Source organism: Protopterus annectens, chromosome 6.part0, assembly GCF_019279795.1.
Source record: "Protopterus annectens isolate FY-2018-M chromosome 6.part0, PAN1.0, whole genome shotgun sequence".
Classification (NCBI taxonomy): Eukaryota; Metazoa; Chordata; order Ceratodontiformes; family Protopteridae; genus Protopterus; species Protopterus annectens.
The window spans coordinates 729,633,769-729,655,203 of NC_056737.1; the positions used below are offsets into that span (position 1 = coordinate 729,633,769).

At 42.6% G+C, this 21,435-nt stretch overlaps 1 protein-coding gene across 1 annotated transcript in view; it reads right to left on the reverse strand.

Annotated features, from left to right (window-relative positions):
* Positions 1 to 258: 258 nt before the first annotated feature.
* Positions 259 to 21,435, reverse strand: part of LOC122803889 (probable serine/threonine-protein kinase kinX) — a 654,852-nt gene continuing 633,675 nt past the window's right edge. The window contains exon 9 of the mRNA XM_044073571.1: positions 259 to 413. Coding sequence (XP_043929506.1) covers positions 259 to 413 — 155 coding nt within the window. The remainder of the gene's footprint in view (positions 414 to 21,435) is intronic.

Consider the following 21,435-nt stretch of genomic DNA (forward strand, 5'->3'; position numbering starts at 1 on the left):
AAGTAGGCATCCCATATTCACTATGGGGGACCTGCAGCAATGGTCATAGACATCTGGAAAATATGTGGTGGCTAGTCTGAAACAGAAGGAAAATCCTTGCCATGAAGGGTAGAAAAACATGCAGCAAGAACTGATTGAATGGATGTCAATCATAAAAAAGCTCCAAGAGTTTCATTAAGTCAAGAAATGTGACAAAATTAATTAATGAAGTTATAAAACTAAATGAACATTACCAGAATTAAAGGAAATTATTAAATGTTAAAATACAAAATCACATACGAAGTAGGGCACATCATGAACATTATCCAGTGTCTGAATGGAGCATAACTTCTCAGCGGTTCCTGATGCTTCCTGTGCAAAAACTGAAGGGGTTGGCATGACTTCAATGACTGACCCAACTTCCTTAAGTGGTTCTGTAGTTTAAAAAATATATATCAGATTTCATGAAACACCTTTCAAATTATACTAGTGTCAATGCACTGTCATGGCAGGTAAGCAAAGAACAAGCTAGAACTATTTTTTTGTTTTTAGACACGTGTTAATATCTGGAAGACTTGCAATTCTTGCAAACAATACACTGAAGCTCTGGGACAAATCTCTAGTACTAGAGTGTTAAGTTTATTACATTTCACAATCAAGAACATTTGTACCCGAAGTTCTATATTTAAAAGAACACCAAGAAGCAATAAACACACAATAGAATGCTGCTTTGCAGGCATTATTTTGAAATGTTTCACTACCTATAAAGATCTTCAAATCAAGCAGTTTATGAAGGATCCGCAGATCTCAACTTCTTCAGTTGTTTCCTCATATGACAAGCACATAAGGAATAAATCAATAAAGCAGCCTAAAAAATTAAAACGATCATTTGAATCTTCCTTGGAGAAGGCAACTGGGAAGCAGGACAGCCGACAGAGTTGCTCTTGAAGATAAAGCAGATATAAACTCTCCTTAACAGATCTGAGAAACTTTCTATAGTCAGGAGCTGCTGGAAATTGCTTTTTCTCTTCATCACTTCTGTAGGCAAGTGCACCTTCTGCTGGCACATGCACTGCCACACACCAAGCTACAAGCGTCTCTCTCCACCCAGTGCATAGCATGAGCAACACTGTGCAAAGCAACAAGAAATTATGTAAAAATAAATTACATACCTGCATGGAGGTGAAAAATGCATCAGCAGCCACAGGAAGGAGAAGCTCTCCACATATACGAGTATGGGCAAGAAGGTAATGTGCAGCCACGTCAGAAGTCAAACATCAACTCATGTATGTGACTGGTGTATCAGACTTCTGCAGTGGATTTGTGTTTGGAATACCAAGCAGTGAAAATTAATCATCACAGTAGGCAGGATCTGGATACAAGTACAACGGCTCAGAAGACATAATACTGATGCAACAGGATGTCAAAGGGAGCCCAAACCTTGGAGTACCAGTGTAAGCAATAATGCTCACCACACATGTTAACCAAAGGGTGAAGTAGCCATGGCACTAAAGTCCACAAAGGCAACATTTTTAATTAAGCACTAGAAGACAACAGAATGCAAGTGGAGCGTTATCTGACAGCAACGTTCTTTAACTGGCTGTTATTTGCCCAATAGCACAAAGCAATGCATTTAACAGTTTAACCATTACAAGTTCTTACAACCCTGATAACAGATAGATTCAACAATAATTTCTCTTCCTAAACTCAAGTACCCTCTTCTCCTAAAATCTGAAGATGGAAGCATGCATATTCTATGAAATTCTAATAGCAAAGAAACAAAAATGCAGAGGACAATTCTCATACTATGTTTTGTTGGTGGGGGTGGGTGAGCTCCTACAGAACAGCTTAATCTGCAGACAAGCTGTGACCGGAGGGAAGGCAATGCTTATCAAATGCAATTTCCAAGAGACTAACATCAAGGTCACTGAATCAGCAGGTACAAATGGTGAGTGAGCAAGCTTAACCATGAATGCCAATGACCAATGGAGAAAGGTGGAATGCTGCAAAAGGGGAAACAATTATCTTGGTGGCTTTGACTTTCACAAGGAAAATGACGTGCACAGATTTAAAATAAATAAATCAAAAATCAAGCATTCTGATCATATACTAACTGAAACCAAGTCAAACAGGAGATTAAAGTCAGGGCTATATTTATATCGTCTAAGGTTGTACAAATAATCCTTACAGATGGAAAATCTCTTCCAGAACTGTTACAAATAAAGGGAATGATGGCAACCCTCCATAACCTCTGTGTATTCATCTGTAAGAAACAGTGAAAGCAAGGGATCAAAGTGAGGAGTCAAGTCCCGATGTGGAGCTGGGGGTGTCATTCCACCCAACAGATCACCTCATTTTGAATAGTTTACTCTGCTGCCATAGACCAGACAAACTGAATAATCATCCTTTGTCACTACACAGTGACATGGTTAACACTGAACTATTCCTGAACTCCATGATTGCATGTGCAATGAGAGAAAATGGTGCAACAGAGTACCGTAATTTTCCTTGTCACACATGGGAAAAAATACCTATCAACATTTAATTTCTTCCAAAAACTGAGCAGGAAATGAGGAGGATCGATTCCCCTCTGTGGTGAAAAGTTCAGTCCTTGGGATACCCAATAAACAAAATTGACTATATAAGATTTGGAAAACTTCAACTCTAGCACAAGCACATAAAAGTGACCTGTGGCTGAAGGAGTCAACCAGCAAACTCATTTTACAAATAGTTAATATCTGAAAGGGCAATGGGTTTATCTGTGGCCCACTGCCAGAAGCACTTCTAATCTCTATACAGTAGCATATATCACATATGAGCAGGACGGAATTTAGATTAAACTGCCTTTAAATAACATTCAAGTGAAGAAATTAACTACAGCAATGCACTGCTCATACAGAAAGCCCCCTCCTTAGATGGCACGCTTTTTCTGGGCTACTAAATAACCAAGGTGGCTCCAAAACTCATTAACAAATCACCCACTGTTATAACATGAGAGGCATTCTGATGATGCACCCACCATTACAAAAGCCAATTCCCAAGCATCTCACACAAAAAGACAATCTAGGAATGTAAAACTCAGAAGCTGTTCTGACACCTTGTCCTCCTGTGCAAAACCTAGTTTTATTTATTTATTAATGATCAGATTGAGGGGAGTTGTTCTAGGAGCCTTTTCAGCTATAACCCAAACACACTGGCAAAAAGACGTACATGGTTTATACACATGACCTACAGTCTGTAGACATATAGGCTTGTATTCATCTATTTGCGCAGCTCACAAGCACATGCCTCAGTTACTCCTTCCCAGTAGAAGCAAGCAAGGTTAACTCATCTTCTGTGGAGAGTAGAGGTGAACAGAGTTCTTCATTCTTCTGCCCCACACCAACACTGTACATTGGTTTTGCTCCAAAATCGGAAAAGTACAGCTAAGTTACTATTAATATCTCCTGGTAGTACTACAGGACAATGAGCTAAAAGTCAGAGAAAGAATGGGGTATATAAATGGAGTGTATAATGGTAGGAAAACGAATAAGACAAATCAAAAATGCAGCTGGACAAGTTGATGAGGTAAAATTCTCATTGGACATGAAAATCTTCTTTGCGAATTTTTCATCTAAGCTGTTACACCAGTGGCATAACAGAATTAAACCCGGACATGACAGTTTCAATTATTAGCTTGGACATCTTGCTAGAGTTGCTGTGGAACAATACAATAATGAGGAAGCTCAGCTTGCACACCTCTCTCCTCTCCACAAAAGATGAACTAACCTTGTTTGCTTCTACTGAGGAGGAGTAACTGAGGCATGTGTTTGGGATATGTCCCTGGAATTCAATGCTCTGGAAAGAGAGAGGCATTTGAGGCACCTGCTTGGAAGGGGTGCTACAAGTATGTCACTTGTAGAGCTGGGGATGTTCCTTCAACACACCCATGGCACACCACCCTCCCTGGGCCATACAAATTAGCATGCACAAGGGCATAAAGACGTAAGCTAATTCCATCTAGCTGCTGCCCACGAGCAGCAGCTGTCTCTCTCAGGTTTACATTCATTCTGCAGAACTCACTTCAACCTTAGTCAGATGGGACCTCCATCTCGGCTGCTCTTCATAATGAACAATGGAGAAAGTAAACACACCGGAAATCCACATAGCAGCAGAAGCATGCCACTCCAGCCATGAGACTGCAAAAACATCCTGCCTGCTATGCAGCAAATACACCTCTCATAGCTTTTCAAGGCCATACTACCATTTATTAATCAGCATAATACAGATCCATACTAAACTTGTTGTAAAGAAGGTAAGCCCTTCACCATCTTTGCTATAACCTTTGTCACAATATTTGCATTGAATTTAAGTCATGTTCAAAATATTCTTCTCACTACACAACAGAAATGGGTCACGCAAGCTGGGGTAAGAACATGAAGTACTAGCCACAGCTGAGTTATAAGCCATGAGAAGGGTGTATGGGACCATGTACCCAAATCACCTCTAAAAAATGGTCAATAAGGGGCCCGTAATCACCCAGTCTATGAATTGCAATCAGAATATTGTACTAGCGCAGTACTGGAAGAAAATTACCAGGGTTTGCTTTCCTTGATGTACACAAGGAAAATCTAACTAAAAGACTACTTCCATCACCAAGCCCTTGTTTTTCAACCAAGATGGAAAATCAAATCCAAGTTTCCAGTTTAATAGGTAGAGTAGTAGCTATGCAAAGTAAAGCTGAACCTCTCCAAAAATAAACAAGGGGCTCTTTGGGCACATTTGCTAGTCTTTTTTTTTTTTTTTTTTTTACATCAAAGACAAGCTACCTTGGGGATTCATGAATTATGACAAGGAGAAAGTTAATAGCATTTTTAGCAAACATTTCTGGAAAGTATAGCAAACTACACAACAGGAATCTGCAGTTTACTTCACCTACAGGAGCATACACAACAGACATAGATATTGAGTTTTATCTCAGGTCAATGCTAATTCACATAAAATGTCCACCTGTTCCTCTCTTACTGTTTCCCCTGCCTAGGGCTTTGAATAGTACACAGACCCGGAGAAAATGTTCATTCACTATTCAGGACAAACTTGTCATTATACCAGGCTTCACCAAAAAAACACCAGCTCGTTAAGAAGCAAGCTGGGTATGATGCCCAACATTTTCTAGATTGATCTAACATTAAAAAGATCTATCCTAGACAAAACTAGATACCTACAATTAATAAATAAGCATAGATAAATCAGCCGCAACCTTTTTAACCAAGTAAAAACACCTTAGCATTTACCTCATTCTTTAAGTAAACTGTTAAATATGCAAATATATTTTGTTTCCCTACACAGTATTAATCCTTTTGAACAAACAGATTACAAGAAAAACATCTACAGCTAGTCTTTTTTTTTTCTAGCTGCTGTTAAACAAAAACACCACTGAGCCTCAACTGCAGTGGATGAATTACCTGAACATATCAGGCAGAGAGATACAGCTGTAAAGACTGTCACAATTTACCATCTACAGGGTAGTTCCTCTTCCCATGTCCCTTCTTAGAAAATAAATTACAAACATATTGGAGAAGCCACTCTCTCACACACCAGTGAGCCCATCCACCTGCTCCCCAAGCCAGCTATCTTCCCAAAATAATTGCCCAACTGCTCCTGCACACCCTTTCAACTCTAAAGACCACAGATAGTAACAGATCTCATAAAAGCAACCTTATTTTTCAGTTTGTGTGTCTGCACATTCCACATTTAATGTACAACTTGCTGTAGATCCAAGCAGAAGAGAGCCACAACCACAAACTCCACATACTTTTTTTATACACCTCACAAAAAAGGTTATGCATCAAACATTACTGTATGCCACATGAGCACATTCATAAGAGAAAAAGGTCACAGATTCACACACACACACAATTGAGAACCACACTGGAGCCCAGATCATAGACTTCTATTTTACCTGGTGGAAGTTCCAGAAGATCCAAGAGCAGCTCACTTATCTGCTATACTCAGACTCAGTAACCAGTGGTACACCTACTCTCAGACAACACATCCAAGTAATCTTTAAGACATCCGTAAGAACACAATGCTTAAAATGAGAGTGCACTGTTATGATACACTACCCACTTCCTTGTATAAAAAGTCAGAGTTTATATGCATGGCAATAAAGCTAGGGCAGCCTAAATAACTTCACCTTGGCAGGCTGTACCTGAATCTCCCCACCATCCTCTTCATAACACAAATATACTTCATCCATTCCAATCAGACTCTTGTTGGCCTTTAGGGTTAACTCTGCCCTTTTCAATCTGCTTAACAACTTCCCCAACAGATTGATAATGTTATTGGAAGCACTGCCTGTAGACCACAATATTAAGATAGGCAAAGGAAAAAGCACAGTCTCCAGCTCCTAATATAATATAACCTACTAATGTTTGAAAGGTTGCATATATTCTTCACCCCAAAGGGCAATCTTGGAGAAGTTGTATAATCTAAAAGGTAACAAAGCTTGCATCTCCCTCAGTGCAGGGATTAAGGGTAATTGCCAACAACCCTGGTTCAGTTCAATAGTAGTTAGATGCTTAGTCCCACATAGCTGTTCTGCAGCTTTACCTGATCTAGGCATGGGATAACACCTGACTCGGTGACAATTACAATTTCCTATAGTCTTAGACAGACTTGGTGCAACCACCTTTTTTTTGGCACCAGCACCACCTGTGAGTCAAAGGACAGCTGGACTACTGGATCATCCTTAGATACAACAAATCCTGTAGTTCATCTTTTAAGGTTTGCTTAACCCACTCAGAAACCCTGTAATGGGACTGTTTGATGGGCTGCTATGGTCCTATTCACATGGTGCTCTGTCGGGTGGGTACACCGTGGCTTACCAGTAAATACAGCTCTAAACTCCTGCAGCACTGTCTGGATCTCCTGAACCTGGGAAGGAGAAAGCTACTGTGAAAGAGCTACCTTGTCCACTGAGGTGTCAGATCAAGCCTCACTGAGGAGGCCTACCACAAGTTCTTCCTCCTGTCACCCACTGCAGATATAGAGTATCAAATGTCTCTCTATCAGGGTAGGGCATCATTGTGTTAATGGGAAAGAGTGTGAGTTTGTCTCCATCCTAGAAGATCAACCACATAGCAATCACTTACCTTTCTCACAACTATGATAACCTCTTGTGAAAGGACCCATCACCTTCTGCAACAGAATGTTCCCTGACCCTGGCAGTCCAATCACAGCAGACCTTTTCTTGTCATTCTGCTGGGTACTCTTGCTCAACACTCATGAGCTGCTCAAGCTTATGGGAATAATAGTCACTCTCTTACAGTTGAAATTCAGGACTCCCCTCACCCTGTAACCATATAGCAAGTCAGCGTGTAAAAACCTTGTGGATTTCCTGGGACACCTCTCTGTATAGAAAGAGGACAGAGGGCAGGTACCTGCCCAAGTTTCACCTGAACTGGTCTGCAAATGCTTTCAATACTATCTTTAGTGCGCCACTAAACTTTTACACAAGACTACTTGCTTTGTAGATGTTTTGAGTTGGTCTTTAAATGTCTTACGCCACAATGGATCCACATGCAACTGGCACATCTACCTGCATCAGATACTGTGCAAACCTTGTCTCACAACGAGCCCATCCACCTGCTCTCAGTCGGCTATCTCTCTAACCTAATTAACCCATCTCTCCCCTATGGTTATTCAGCTTCCCAAACTAAAAAAAGCAACAGATTTCTTAAACACAGGGCAGAATCACCAAACTTGTCAGTTCATATATCTGTGACACATTTCACATACTAAGCACCTGCAGCACCCCCGCAGAAGGGAGACGTCAGCCACAAAACTCCATACTCTGTTGTATACCCCCAACAGAAAAAGGTAACAAAAGTGCACACGTCCCTCATGTCACTGAAAAAGACCATACAGAAAAAGCTCAGAAGTTCACATACCCTTCAATGCCACTGGAAAAAAAAGACTGTAGCTCAAAGAACATACTTCTAGTTTGCCTTCTGCAAGTTTCACAATACCCAAGTGGACCCCACATTTACACCACACACAGGTTTACAAAACAGCAACAGACCTACTCCCCAAAATATCTCTTAAGCGATTTTTTCCCCCTCACTTTTTGGTCATAACCCCAGACAGCTTACTATTTTTTTGTTTTGAGGTGGAATATGAAAGCTGTGGGATGAAAACATCTCTGTTGAGTCATAGCTGCTCCCTTGTCATGCTCCAGGTCTCTGCACAACCCTCCACACTAGTCTTCAATTGGTCAGAATGCAGTCTTCCTTTAAACTGGCATTTAATTTCCTTTGGCTGCTTACCATTGCCTTCCTACCAGCCGAAGGGTCTTAAGAGGAGCAATGTCCAGAGCTAAATTCATCAGCTTTTTTGGGATTTTGGAAGGAAGAACAGAAATGAAAGAGGAGATATGTCCCAATTATGCTGAGGCAATGTGGCAGATGTCCAATGCTTGGATATCTTCACCCTATTTTTGGAGTACTAACAACTAAAATCTCCAGTTGTGTGCATTTGCAAACAACCTGGATTTTCACATCAGACATTCACACTTACTAAAACTAAGAATACTCCGCTTTCACTCTTGAGCATCAGAGCCAGATGGCTCCAAGGATGTGTCTGGGCTGATCAGCTGCTGAAGTACTTCAGCTCAACAGGACCATTCTTACACAAGTGTGCCAGCCTCCTGAGGGGTACCAGAGGCCTTGGCCAAGTAGGCAATAGGGTCAGAGGCTGCAAACACAGATCTTTGGACACAAAGTCCTCAAGCCCAGGGAGGCCTTGGGACTCGGGAGGTATGTCTTTGCCCTCCAGGGACTCTGGCTTTGATAAAAGTTTCCACTTACATTTTTAAGTGGAATACCTGCAGGCAACATGGCTGTAACCATGAAGAATCCAGGCAAAGCTTTCAGCCTTTTCATGTTCAAATTATCCTGAAAATATCTTGCTCTCTTGCTTGACAGTTTTCTGGTTGAACCTAGCACAATGAGGATACAACATGACATTCCCCACACTCAAAAAAACACTGAATTTGAAAATCCTTATAAGAGACGTTTTCTACAAGAAATATACTTGTTAACTTTAGAAAGTGACATCTACCCTGAAACCTTTAGAAGGCTCTTGTTCTACACAGCAGACAAAAGAAAGATTTTTCTCAAGAAAGGTACAAATCTGTACTCTGGAAGCAAAACCAACAGCCTGAAAAAAAAAATCAGTATTCACATTGATAAAAGTAGTGTTACTTTCTTCTACTGTGGCAAGAAACATGGTGTAAGTGGACATCTCTCTTACCCTACCACCTGTACGCCATCTTGCCTGTGTTGCATCTGTCTGGCTTGGGGAGGGAAGGTAAAAGATTTTAAAGTTTGGCCAGACTTCAACCTTCTGCAGCAAAAGTCTCAAAAGTTAACCGTACAGCAGCGAATGCAATAAACAAAGTGCAACTTGCAGCTGCTCCCCTACAATATCCGATGCATCATGACAGCACAACTTCCATTTCATGTCATGCTTATCCTCTTTTCAAGGTTGTCTGGGTCACTCTAAACACTCTTACAGCTTTGTCTCTCAGAAACAATGTCATCAAATTGCTTAAGGATCCTGCTCTTCTATTTTATGACATGCAGTTGGTGACTAAAAGCCTTGAACTCCAATGTAGCAAAAGTATATACCGTCAATATCAATCTAGTAACTCTGCTTTACTTAGCATTGGGAAGTGTGCTGAATCCAGGAGCCAGCTTACAATTCTTACGAAAGTTTAGTGATACCAATGGCTGATCTACCATAGGGCTCCTGTACAAATAATTGAATAGTACTTAAACTCCATCAAATCTGTTTGGTATTTTAGCAGCAAATAATTGAGATAGTCACTAAGCAAGCTGAAAAAGGTACCCTCATACGACTAGAGGACATGGGAAAATACTAAAGGCAACAGTTCTATGAAAACCAAATCTTAGTATCTTAATGGGTTCCAAAATCCCCTTACAGTCCCCATTTAAAAAGCGCTCTCATGAAGTAAAATATGTCTTAAGGAAGCATCCTTTACAGGGTCTTTTCATTATTCTGATCATAATTAAGGGGTGATGAAATCTGTGAGGAGTAAGGGGTGACAGATTTTCACCTATTTGGGGGGAGTATAGTAGTCCTTTAATGGAAGACTGAAACAACAGTTGAAATTATCCTCCAGCAAGCTCTTGCATACTAGTTAGCAGATAACCACATTGCCAAATTCCAGGCTAAGGGCATCAGGCCTACTCAACTGGAGAGAGAGGATATCTCCACATCAAGGCTAGCTTTCTCCACAAATTTCTAAGAAAGGCCATTCTATTCAGTTTCTTAAACCACACTTCTAGGCAAGTCCGAGATTTATACAACTCGGGGGGGAGAGGTCAAAATTTGAGGGGCACCTGCAGTGGCTGGCTGACGCATCTCAAACCCTTTGCCAGAGGCCTGCAGAATAATTTGAGAAGCAGACCAACTGTCTACCTTCAATGGAGTCAAGACAGGTGCAGAACTGGTAAAACTGGGCATGTGGCAGGAGTATGTAAAGAACTTTGTCAAGTCAGACATTTTCATGACTCAGCAGGACTAGCTGAACAAAAATAAAGCCTTACACATTCCTAATGCAAAATTTCTTTCACAACCAACTTTCTTTGATAACTCCATGTTTCTGTACCTCCAAGCTTTCCTAGACAGCTTCACAGTCTTTTAGCAATTAAAGAAGGGATCTAACCAACCCTCAAGGTGACACTCGCACCAAAACCCCAGGCTACTTCTATGAAATTGGCCTCCAAATTCTTCACCTGTCAAAGGAGTACATTCATTGTGAAAAATCAAACAATAAGATGACAAAAAAGTACAGTTGTGTACCTACCATAAATGTAGATGTTCACTGTTGCAGTCATTACACTTGGGTTATCCTGCTGGCAGGCTATCTGTAGTTGGCCTGAATTCCAAAGTCTTGGTCTGGCGTCGTTGCTGTCGCCTCTTCCCTGACGTCAGTGCGCCAGGGGTATAAAAGATGCAGCCGACACCATTTTCTTCAGTTTTTCTTGCTCCAGATGTCAGGTGCCCCCCGAAGGGAGGCTAAGAAATTATGCCAATAAAAGAGCATGCACTAAAATAAAACAATCTTCATCTACAAGCAAATACACCACATAGGTTGTATAGAATAGAGAAGTACAGATAAGTCCCAGCAAAGAAAGGGGGATGGTGGGTGGGTAACCTGGACTGCAACAGTGAATACACTATAATATTTACATTTATGGTAGGTACACAACCGTACTATGTTCATCGTGTTTCAGTGTTGCAGTCATTACACTTGGGTTAAATCCCAAAGCTGAGGTTGGGTGGCTGGGCCTAAATAGAATTTGGAGAGACTATGAGGCCCTGCAGAACTGCAGTGGCGAAGCCTGCTCTGGATTTAGAGTAAAGAGGTAAGTGGTAGCGCTTTGTAAAAGTGTGCACTGAAGTCCAAGTTGCAGCCTCCAAAATGTCCTTGGTTGGTACTCCTCTGAGGAAGGCTGCTGAAGTAGCTGCTGCTCTGGTTGAGTGTGGCCTGATGCCCTTAGGCACTGATTTGCCATGTTGAGAATAGCAGAAACGAATGCAGTGGGCTATCCATTTGGAAATAGTTTGCTTTGAGACAGCTTTTCCTTGAGATCCTGCAGCAAATGCCATTAAGAGTTGCTCAGACTTTCTGAAAGCTTTAGTTTTGTCCAAGTAGAAGCGTAGCTGTCTGTGTATGTCCAAAGAATGTAGTAGTCTCTCCCCCTTATTCTGTGGGTTTGGATAAAAGGTAGGCAAGTGAATTGTTTGATTAAGAGCCACACTAGACACTACCTTAGGCATAAATGTTGGGTTTGTCCTCAGAGAAACCCTGTCCGGATGGAAAATTATGTAAGGTTCAACCGCCATTAGAGCCTGTAACTTTGAGACTCTTCTTGCTGAAGTAATAGCTAAGAGCAGAGCTGTTTTCCATAAGAATTTCATCTCAGCTGTATTGGCTGGCTCAAAAGGAGGCAGCGTGAGTTTTCCAAAACAAAGTTGAGGTCCCATGCAGGTATTGGTGCTCTTATTGGGGGTCTTACGTTTTTAGCCCCTCTGAGGTACTGCCTTAATAGTGGATGTGAAAAAATAGGTAGGTCCGTATTGTAATGAGCTGAAATGGCAGAGGCATGGATCTTAATCGATAAAAAGGATAGGCCTTTGTCCAGCATCTCAGTTAGGTATTGCAAAATCTGAGGAATATCTGGTACAAGCATGTCAATTCCTTGCACCTGGTTCCAGACACAGAATCTCTTCCACTTTTCTGCATATGATTTTCTGGTGCTGGGCCTCCAGAATAACATCCATAACTGATTTGGGGAGAGGTGTGTTCTGAATGGTTACATTATCCGCCATGCAGCCAGATTTGGGGTTCTGAGTTGGCTGTGCAGTGTTTGATTGCTTTGTTGGGTCAGTAAATGAGGAATTTGAGGTAATGTCCAGGCTGGGCCTTGAGACAAGCTCTTTAGGAGTGGGTACCAGTGCTGGCGTGGCCAGTCTGGCGCAATCAAGATCATTTTTGGCTTCTCTTGTCTGACCTTTAGGAGTACCTTGGGGAGGAGAGGTAGCAGAGGAAAGGCATATACTGTAAGGTTTTTTCCAGCTGAATGATAGAGCATCCACTCTCCATGCTAGCTTGTGACAAGTCCTTGTACAACATCTCTGTAGTTGGCAGTTGTGAGGGGAGGCAAATAGATTATGTCTGGGCATTCCCATTTCCTTGTTATCATGCTGACTATTTGTGGATCTATTTCCACTCGTGAGGATCCATAAGGTTTCTGCTTAGTTCTTCTGCCAGAGTATTTGTCTTTCCTGGCAGGAATTGTGCTTGTAGGTATACTTGAAAAGTCAATGCTGTGTTCCACAAAATCATGGCTTGTCTGCAGAGGGGGTAGGAATGTGTGCCTCCCTACTTGTTTATGTACCACATGACTGTAGTATTGTCAGTCTTTATTAGCAGTTGTCCTGGATGAAGCAGATCCTTGAAAGCTGTCAGGGCATTCTGGACAGCCAGCATTTCTTTTAGATTGATATGAAGATGCATTTGGCTTGTGGGCCATGTGCCCTGAATACATTTCCTGCCATGTGGACCCCCCAGGCATAATCTGATGCATCTGTTATTGTCTGCCTGGCAGTGGGTAAAGTGAAAGGCTGTCCCTTGTTGTGGTGACAGGCCTGTGCCCACCATCGAAACTCCTGTTGCAGGCAGGGAATGAGGGTAATTAGTTTTTACAGGCTGTGGCAATGCTGAGTCCAAACACTTTTTAGATACCATTGTAGTTTCCTCATGTGCATTCTTGCATATGGAATTAAAAGAATGCAGGATGCTATGAAGCCCAAAGCCTGCAGAATTTTTCTTGCAGATAACTGGCTTTTTGTTGCCAGCATGTCGAAATAAGAAGTCAGTTGCCTTTGTTTGTCTGGCGTGAGATAAGCTATCTGGGCAGTTGTATTTAAGCTTGCACCCAGGAATATTATCTCTTGAGAGGGTACTAGCTTTAATTTCTTTTCGTTTACTGTGTACCCTAGGGAAATTAGCAATCTTTTGACAAACGCCAGATGCTTTAGTAGGATGTCCTTGTTCTCTGCTTGAATAAGGCAGTCGTCCAAGTAGGGATATATTTGAATTCCTCTGTCTGCAAAAAGCAATTACTGGTGCCAGGCATTTTGTGAAGACCCTGGGCGCAGTAGTTAAGCCAAAGGGCAGTGCAGAGAATTGGTAGTGCATTGAGCCAGCTATGCATCTAAAGTATCTTCTTGCAAGATTGTCTGATTGGGACATGCAAGTATGCCTCTTTTAGGTCCAAGGTTACAAGCCAAGCCTTCTTGCCCAGCATGGGCTGAAGCTGCTGCAGAGTCAACATTTTGAATTTTGGAACATCCAGAAAAGTGTTTAGAATAGACAGGTCCAGTACTGGTCTCCAGGCTTTGTCCATTCTTGGTACCAAGAAAAGTCATGAGTAAAATCCTTGTCCCTGCTCCTGTAGTGGTACTCGCTGAATGGCCCTCATGTCCATGAGGGATGAAACTTGCTTTTGTGCCTCTGCCCATTGATTGAGTGGCAGGTCTGGCATGCCTTTTGCCTTTGGCAGGGTGTGAAAGTGGAACCTGTAACTCTGAGACACTATATTCAAGACCCATTTGTCCTGGGTGATCAAGTGCCAGTTTTGTGAAAAAAGTGCTAGTTTTCCCCCTAAGGGAGCGTCCAAAAGATAAGTGCTTGGTACTGGTAGAGGAAAGTCATTGGGACTGTTTCCTATAAGGTTGAGATTTGTCTTCTCCGCTTTTGGAGGTAGAAGCACCCCATTGTTTAGGCCTGTATGAGCCTTGGGGCTGGGATCTGCCTATTGGGCGCTTGTATCTGCCCCTTTGTGGCCTATCTGACACTGGAAAGGACCAATTTTTTGAAGGCCATTTCCTGCTAATCTGGGTGGCTGTACCTGTAAGAAATCCTTAACTGTCTGCATAGATTTCGCTTTATCCTCCATTTTCTTCAACACCTCTTCTGCCTTAACACCAAACAAAGTATTATGCTGTAATGGAGCATCCAATAATTTTGCCTTAACATGATCAGGCAGATTTTTGTTCCTTTAACCAAGCATGCCTCCTAATCACAGAACCCATTACAGCGGCCTTACAAAAGGCCTCCAAAGAATCAAAACCACATTGCAAAGTATGTTTTCCCACCTGTTCAGCTGCATGCAATAAATCCTGCATTTCCTTGTTTTAAGCACATTCAGAATCTGTCAACATTTTCTGTTTAAGCATATGAAACTGACAATTTAAAGCCCTTACAGCCAAGGTAGCAGAAGTGTAAAATTTTCCCCCCATCTGTCCAGTGCTCTAGAATCCCTATCAGAGGGAACAGGATTTTTTGCAGTGGAAGCCTTGACCCCTTTGGGACCCTGAGATATAGTTTCTGGGTCAGCAGCAGGGTTTTTATATATAAATGTATGTGAATCTGGAACCCTGTAGTACCTGTCTGACTTAACGGGAGCAGGGGGTATAGAGTCTGGAGACAGGCCGGACTCTGAAAAAGCATTATCTACAATATCCAGAACAGGGGGAATAGCAAGGGGCCTGTGCTGAGGAAGTAAAAGAAAATCTCTGAGCCTTTTTTTGGATTCTGAATAATCCTGGCTCTCCCAATGAAAGTGCTCCCTCATAGTATGCAGGGTTTCCCCAAAAGAGTAATCCTCAGGAGAAGAAGCTGAAGGAATAGATTCTTCAGCATCAGAATCCGCAAAGGGAGGAAGAGAGTATTCCTGATCAGAGGAGGAATCAGAGGAAATGGAAACCTGATCTGAAGATTCATATTCTGTCTCTTGCCTAGGCCTCTTATCAGGAGGGGGATGGGAACCCGTGATCAAAGTAATAAGGTCTTTGGCCATTTTGAGCATCTGTTTTTTAGGCATGGAATTCTGTCCTGGAGAATGCTGTACTTGTTTCTTTGTCTTTAGAGCCGCTTTAGTCTTTGGCTTTGAAGCTGAAGATGGCTTTACATATAACTGTGAAGATCTGAAAACACCCTCAGAAGCCGATGCCTGCACAGCGGCTCCAGACCCATCTGAGGGAATTAGTTTCCGAGGATCCAATACTTTGAGTTTCCAGAGGCCCAGTCGGCTCCACGTGGGAGTCGGAAGCAGCCTGTGGCTGTGAGGTAGCAGGTGTCAAGAGGCTGCGAAAGCGCCTCACTGAGAACCGGTGAACTGACGACTAGCTTAGAGGAAACCTCATCATCGGTTTTGGACCTCGGATGCCTGTCCTTGTCTTTATCCTTACATTTTTATTAAACTCCGGTCGTCAGCTGTTCAGCCGGCATTGTATAATTGAATCTGCGGCCAAAGTAATGAAAGGCAAAGTCGTACCGACGCTTAATAGTGCATTGGTTAAATCTAGCACAAAACCAACAACAAGCAACGTTGTGATCAGGGCCTAGGCAAGGAATACAGTAAGAGTGAAAATCCTTATGAGGTATTTGCTTCCCAAAAGAAATACAATTGTTAACTTTTTCTGAGATCGGTCTGGAGCTAGAAAAAAGTTTTGCCAATGGGGTACTTGGCTTTAATGAAGACTTCGGATCTGAAATTTGAATTTGAAAATCTAAGGAGTTGGCTGACCAGCACTTGTGAACTGCTTTTGCTTCGGGCACCGCATGGCAAGAAAGACTGAAGAAAATGGCGTCGGCTGCATTTTTTATACCCCTGGCACACTGATTTCAGGGAAGAGGCGACAGCAACCAATGCCGGACCAAGACTTTGGAATTCAGGCCGACTGCGGGTAGCCTGCCAGCAGGATAACCCAAGTGTAATAACTGCAACAGTGAAACACGAACATCTAACGTTACATACTTGCCATAATGACAGACCTGGGTTGTCAAGTCTGTTCAGTTCAACCTGTGGATCCATCAGATGCGACTCAGATCCAATGCCGGTCTCTCTCACAGACAAACTCCACAGCGCCACCTCTTCTACCCATAATACACTACCCTCCCCCATCCAGCCCAGGTTAACTTTGCCCCTCATACAGATTTAAGAAAAGTGCAAGAAATCCTTCATGAGCTTAAAACAGGACCCAAGGGACCTGGTCATCTGCTTGGTTAGAGAGCAAAAACCCCAAAAAGGAGGGGGATAGGAGGGATGGTGGAGTTGAATGAAAAGAGAAAACCCCGATCTACAGTTATAGTAAGTATATAATTTTATAATCTAGTGTCTTTTCTGGTCTATATTAAGATGTTGAAAGACAAGTTAACACATCTTTATCGATACGTAAATATCGACCTTTTCAAATGCCAAATGGCCACTTCAGCGAATTTGTTTCCGGGGGGGGGGATCACTCTGCCGTAGAAAAACAAACCAAACTTTCAAACCCTACATAGTGGGGGGCTTTGTCCCCCCCCTACTAAATATACCAACTCCGAGAATGCACTACAGTGGGGAAAATAGCAAATCCCCGATGACAGCCAAGTGACCCCCCCCCGGGGGGGGGGGGATCACTGAAGTGGCAGTTTGGCATTTCAAAAGGTCGATATTTACGTGTCGATAAAGACGTGTTTGGTTAACTCATCTTTCAACATCATAATATAGACCCATCTTAAACTTGTGGAACAGAATCCCCAGCCATGTATCATCCCAAGGAGGCCCTACGGAACAAGATTTCACAGAATGGTGAAACCGAAACAGGCCCTGGACCTCAACCGCATAACCAAGTTATAATGGGTCACAAAAATATGAGTACCAGCCCAAGTAGCACAGGCACAAATATCAATAGAACCTCTGGAGAAAAAAAAAACAGTAGAAGTAGCCACTGTCTTGGTTGAATGTCTTTTAGGTTTTGTAGATAGAGTTTCCTTCTAACTGTATACAAAAGAAATACAAATCAGAAAACAATTTGGATAAGGTCGCTTTTGAAGCTGTGCTGCCCGGACTGGCCTTGCAAAGAGAGACAAATTTGAGCTGTTTTTCTAAAGGCTTTGGTTGTGTCCAAATAAAAACTCGGTTGTCTATGAACGTCCAGACAATACAGCAAATATTAACCCTTATAACTAAAGTTCAGAAAGAACAGAGGCAAATGAATAAGTTGGTTTAAAGCATACTTGGAAGCAACCTTGGAAAAAAGGAAGGAAGGATCAGTCTTGAGAGTAAACCTGTCCTTATGGAAAACAGGATGAGGAGGACAGAGAACAAAACCTGCAGCTTGCTGATGTGATGGTCACCAGTAAAATATTTTTCCAAGACAGCAACTTTAAGGGAATGCTGGTCAAAGATTCAAAAGGAGGACTGGCTTATACTTGCAGCATCAGAGGAAAATCACAAGGAGGTACAGGATTAAATACTGCACAGTGCAACAATGTACCTCACTAGAAGGCCTTAGAGATCTTTAGGGCAGCTACACACGCGTGTTGTCTCTGCCAATGTGAACATTATAAACATCAGCCAGCTGAACCTTGACAGTATAATAACTCAAGCCTAATTGAAAATTATCAGCAAGGAAATCCAAAATAGCATCAAGTGGAGCTGAAGAGTAGTCTAGACGCTTAGCCAAAGCCCAACTCAAAAAGCTTTTCCATTTACCAGAATAGATTTTCTGTGCAAGTAGTTTCTGTGAAGGAAAGCTTGGGATTCCTTGTCATCCTGGGGATTGGAGAAACCATGCAGTTAGTTTGAAGGTATAAGGAGTGGGTGGAAAGATAAACATAGATGGAAAGTCAACCCTGGAATGGGATCGAGCACCAAGGGTGGGTGCAGGAAGTGAGCCCATAGAAAGAGGAGAGACACTTTTAGGGGTCAGAGTAGGGCAGTGGGAATTACAGTTGCTCTGTACAGGGATGCTTTCTGAAGAAATTTTATTGAGAGGAGTTGGTGGGTAGTGGTATAGGAGACCTGGGGGTCAAGCATAGAGAAGAGCTTCCCTTGGTGACTATCCCTCTGGAAGATCAGGATATAAAAAGACTACTGCACTTCATGTTGGACAGGGTGGCAAACATCACAGCAAGGGATGCATCAGCATCAGAAAAATCTGAGCTGTTGCTTCTAGATCCAGGAACCACTTGTGAGTTAGAAGGATGTTCCTGCTTTAACTGTCCACCAAGCTGCTGAAGTTCCCTGGGATATGCATTGTGATCAGAAACCGTCGAGAGGAGATTGCTCATTACCACACTTTCATTTCAAAGAGGATAAGAATTATTTCCACTCTGCTTTTCAGGTACCAGACTGCAGACTTATGGCCCACCTGGACAAAGATCATACACTTGGAGAGATAGTCCTGAAAGGTCTGCAATGCTAGGAAGACTGCTCTCATCTCAAAGACATTAATGCGAAGATTGGCCTCTGAGGATGACCACACTGGACAGACTTCCCCTCAAAATGCCCCACCACAGGACAGAGGAACCAGTCATGACAGTGGCTTGAGGATGGGGAAGAACAAAGGGCCACCCTTTAGTGACAAGACAGGATTCCAGCCATCATCTCAAGGAAGCCTGACGACTGCTATGGCAACCAGAAAGTCCACTGCAGGATCCTCATGTGGCACCTCATCAGAGACACCAGGCAAGTCTACACTGTCATATATCCAAAGAGCTTTAGAATCATTGAGGCCAGAGTCTCAGAGATGCTAACCTGTGGATGGGAATTTTGTTGTCTGAGAAACCATATCCAAATGGTAGCCTATGAATTAAAACTTGGACCAGCTCTAAACTGGACTTTCGTAATTCACCCTGAGCCCTAAAGATAGCAAATTGGAGTGAGTAGTCAAACTTTGGCAAGAAACGCTCTCATGGAGGCACCAAAGAGCAAATAGTCTAGGTACAGGAAGACCTAGAACCCCCTGCAGCTTCATCCAGGCTGCCGTGACTGCCATGCATTTAGTAAACACCAGGGTGCTGTAGTGAGACCAAAGAGCACTGCTTGGAACTAAATGTTCAGCCTCCAGCTGAAAGTGCAGAAATCTCCTGGACTGCCTAACAATCTTTATGAGATAGTAATGAACCTTGAGATCTAGCAAGCATGTTAAATTGTCAATCCTCAACAATGGCAGAATGGACTGCACTGTAATTATCCAGAAGTTGGTCTGCTTAACATAATGGTTCAGTCTGGCTAGATCCAAAATTGATCTGAGCACCACAATGAATCTGGAATAAACCCCAGCTCCTCTCTGGTGGGAACTCTTTGATGACTCAGCTGGCTAGCAACTTCCAAATCTCAACTATTGCATCTTCTCTCTGAAGGGGTGGAACATCTAGAAGTTATTTCCTTGTTTCTCTTGGCACAAAAAAAAAATGGAATTGTATAACCTCTGGATAAGAATCAACACCCATGCATCTGAGGTAATGGCCTCACAAGCTTTTGCGTGCAGAGCTAAGCGAACCCTTATTCCCTCCAAAGTAAGACAGCTTAGCAACCCTTGAGAAAACTCTGAAAAAAGTGCTAGTGCTGCAGATTACCTCTGTTGCATGGCTGGTGCCCATTATGGTTGCCCCACACCCCCAATCCATGAGGGGAACTTTCTTCAGGAATGTTTTGAAAAGACTTCCGTGACTTACAGAAAAGAGATACTTGCCCTTCCTAGAGGACTGCTGGGGGTAGAAATGCACACTGACGGCAAGCAGTGTCTTACCATCCTGCTAGCTCATAGTCTGTATCTGTCTGACCTTTGGGCCAAAAAAAGAACCACTGAACTGGGCATTTACAAAGGAAACCTTAAAGCTGTCTGCAAAATTACATAACTCGCTTCCAGGTGTGCTGGCCCTTGGCAATGCTACTGGCTGCACTGGAGAGTAAACACATAGGTATGTTAGAAACAGATTCACTATACAATCTTGAAATACTGCAATGTTGAATTTCAGTATTTTGAGACTGAATAGTCGAAAAACCACATGCAAGAAAACCCACAATCACGAACACTACAATCGCGACCATTCACACACACACACACACACACACACACACACACACACACAAACCAGAACATAGTCACACATACACCTACCTAACTGAACAAACATAACACACAAACACACAACCTACCTATAAGCAGGGGGGCAAGCCCCCCTGCACCCCCGATGTGGGGGGCTGCACCCACACCCCGCCTGCTTATATATTTTAACTCCGAGTTCACACTAAACGCACACACAAAAAACACCACCACACACACACACACACACACACACACACACACTAAAATCCCTGCCCATTATTCTCAAACACACATTTACCTGAAACCCCAGATAAATCCACAAACTGCACCACACGCGACACCATGACAGCGGCGGATTTGACATTTGCAGATTCGGCATAGTGCAGTTTCGGTTAACTGCACTTTCCACTATTCGGTCTTGATGTACTGAATTTCGACAATTCAGTACATAGAGATTGTCTAGTGTATCCGTTAAAAACAGATTGCATGGTTGACAAATGCACCTTAAGTGCCTTGCATTGCTGGGGCCAGATGTGTCTGGACCATGTATGATACTTCTGACACAAAGTCATGCTGAAGTCTCATCAAATGTTAAAAACAGTTAAGAGCTCTCAACACAAATGTTACTGAAGCATAGGTGTGTTTTCTTAAATGGCCCAAAGTCCTAGTCACCATGTTCAGAGGATAAACAGAGGAACTCTCCTCTGAAATGTCTTCTTTGGTGGCTGCAACCACCATGATCACATCAATTGCAGGTCCCATACTCCAATGAGGATGACCCTCAAATTGGAATAAAGATTTTGTCAGGCTTCTTGGGAATTGGTTCCACCACATCTACTTTACACCATACCCTCTGTGACATGAGATTGACAAGCACATCTGGGAGGGGTACAACCCAGGACATCGATGTGCCCACACCAAATTCCACCAAACACACAGACTTCCCTGGAGAGGGGTAGAGGAGACTGAGCTCTGGAGTTGAGGTCCTTGAGAAAGGCC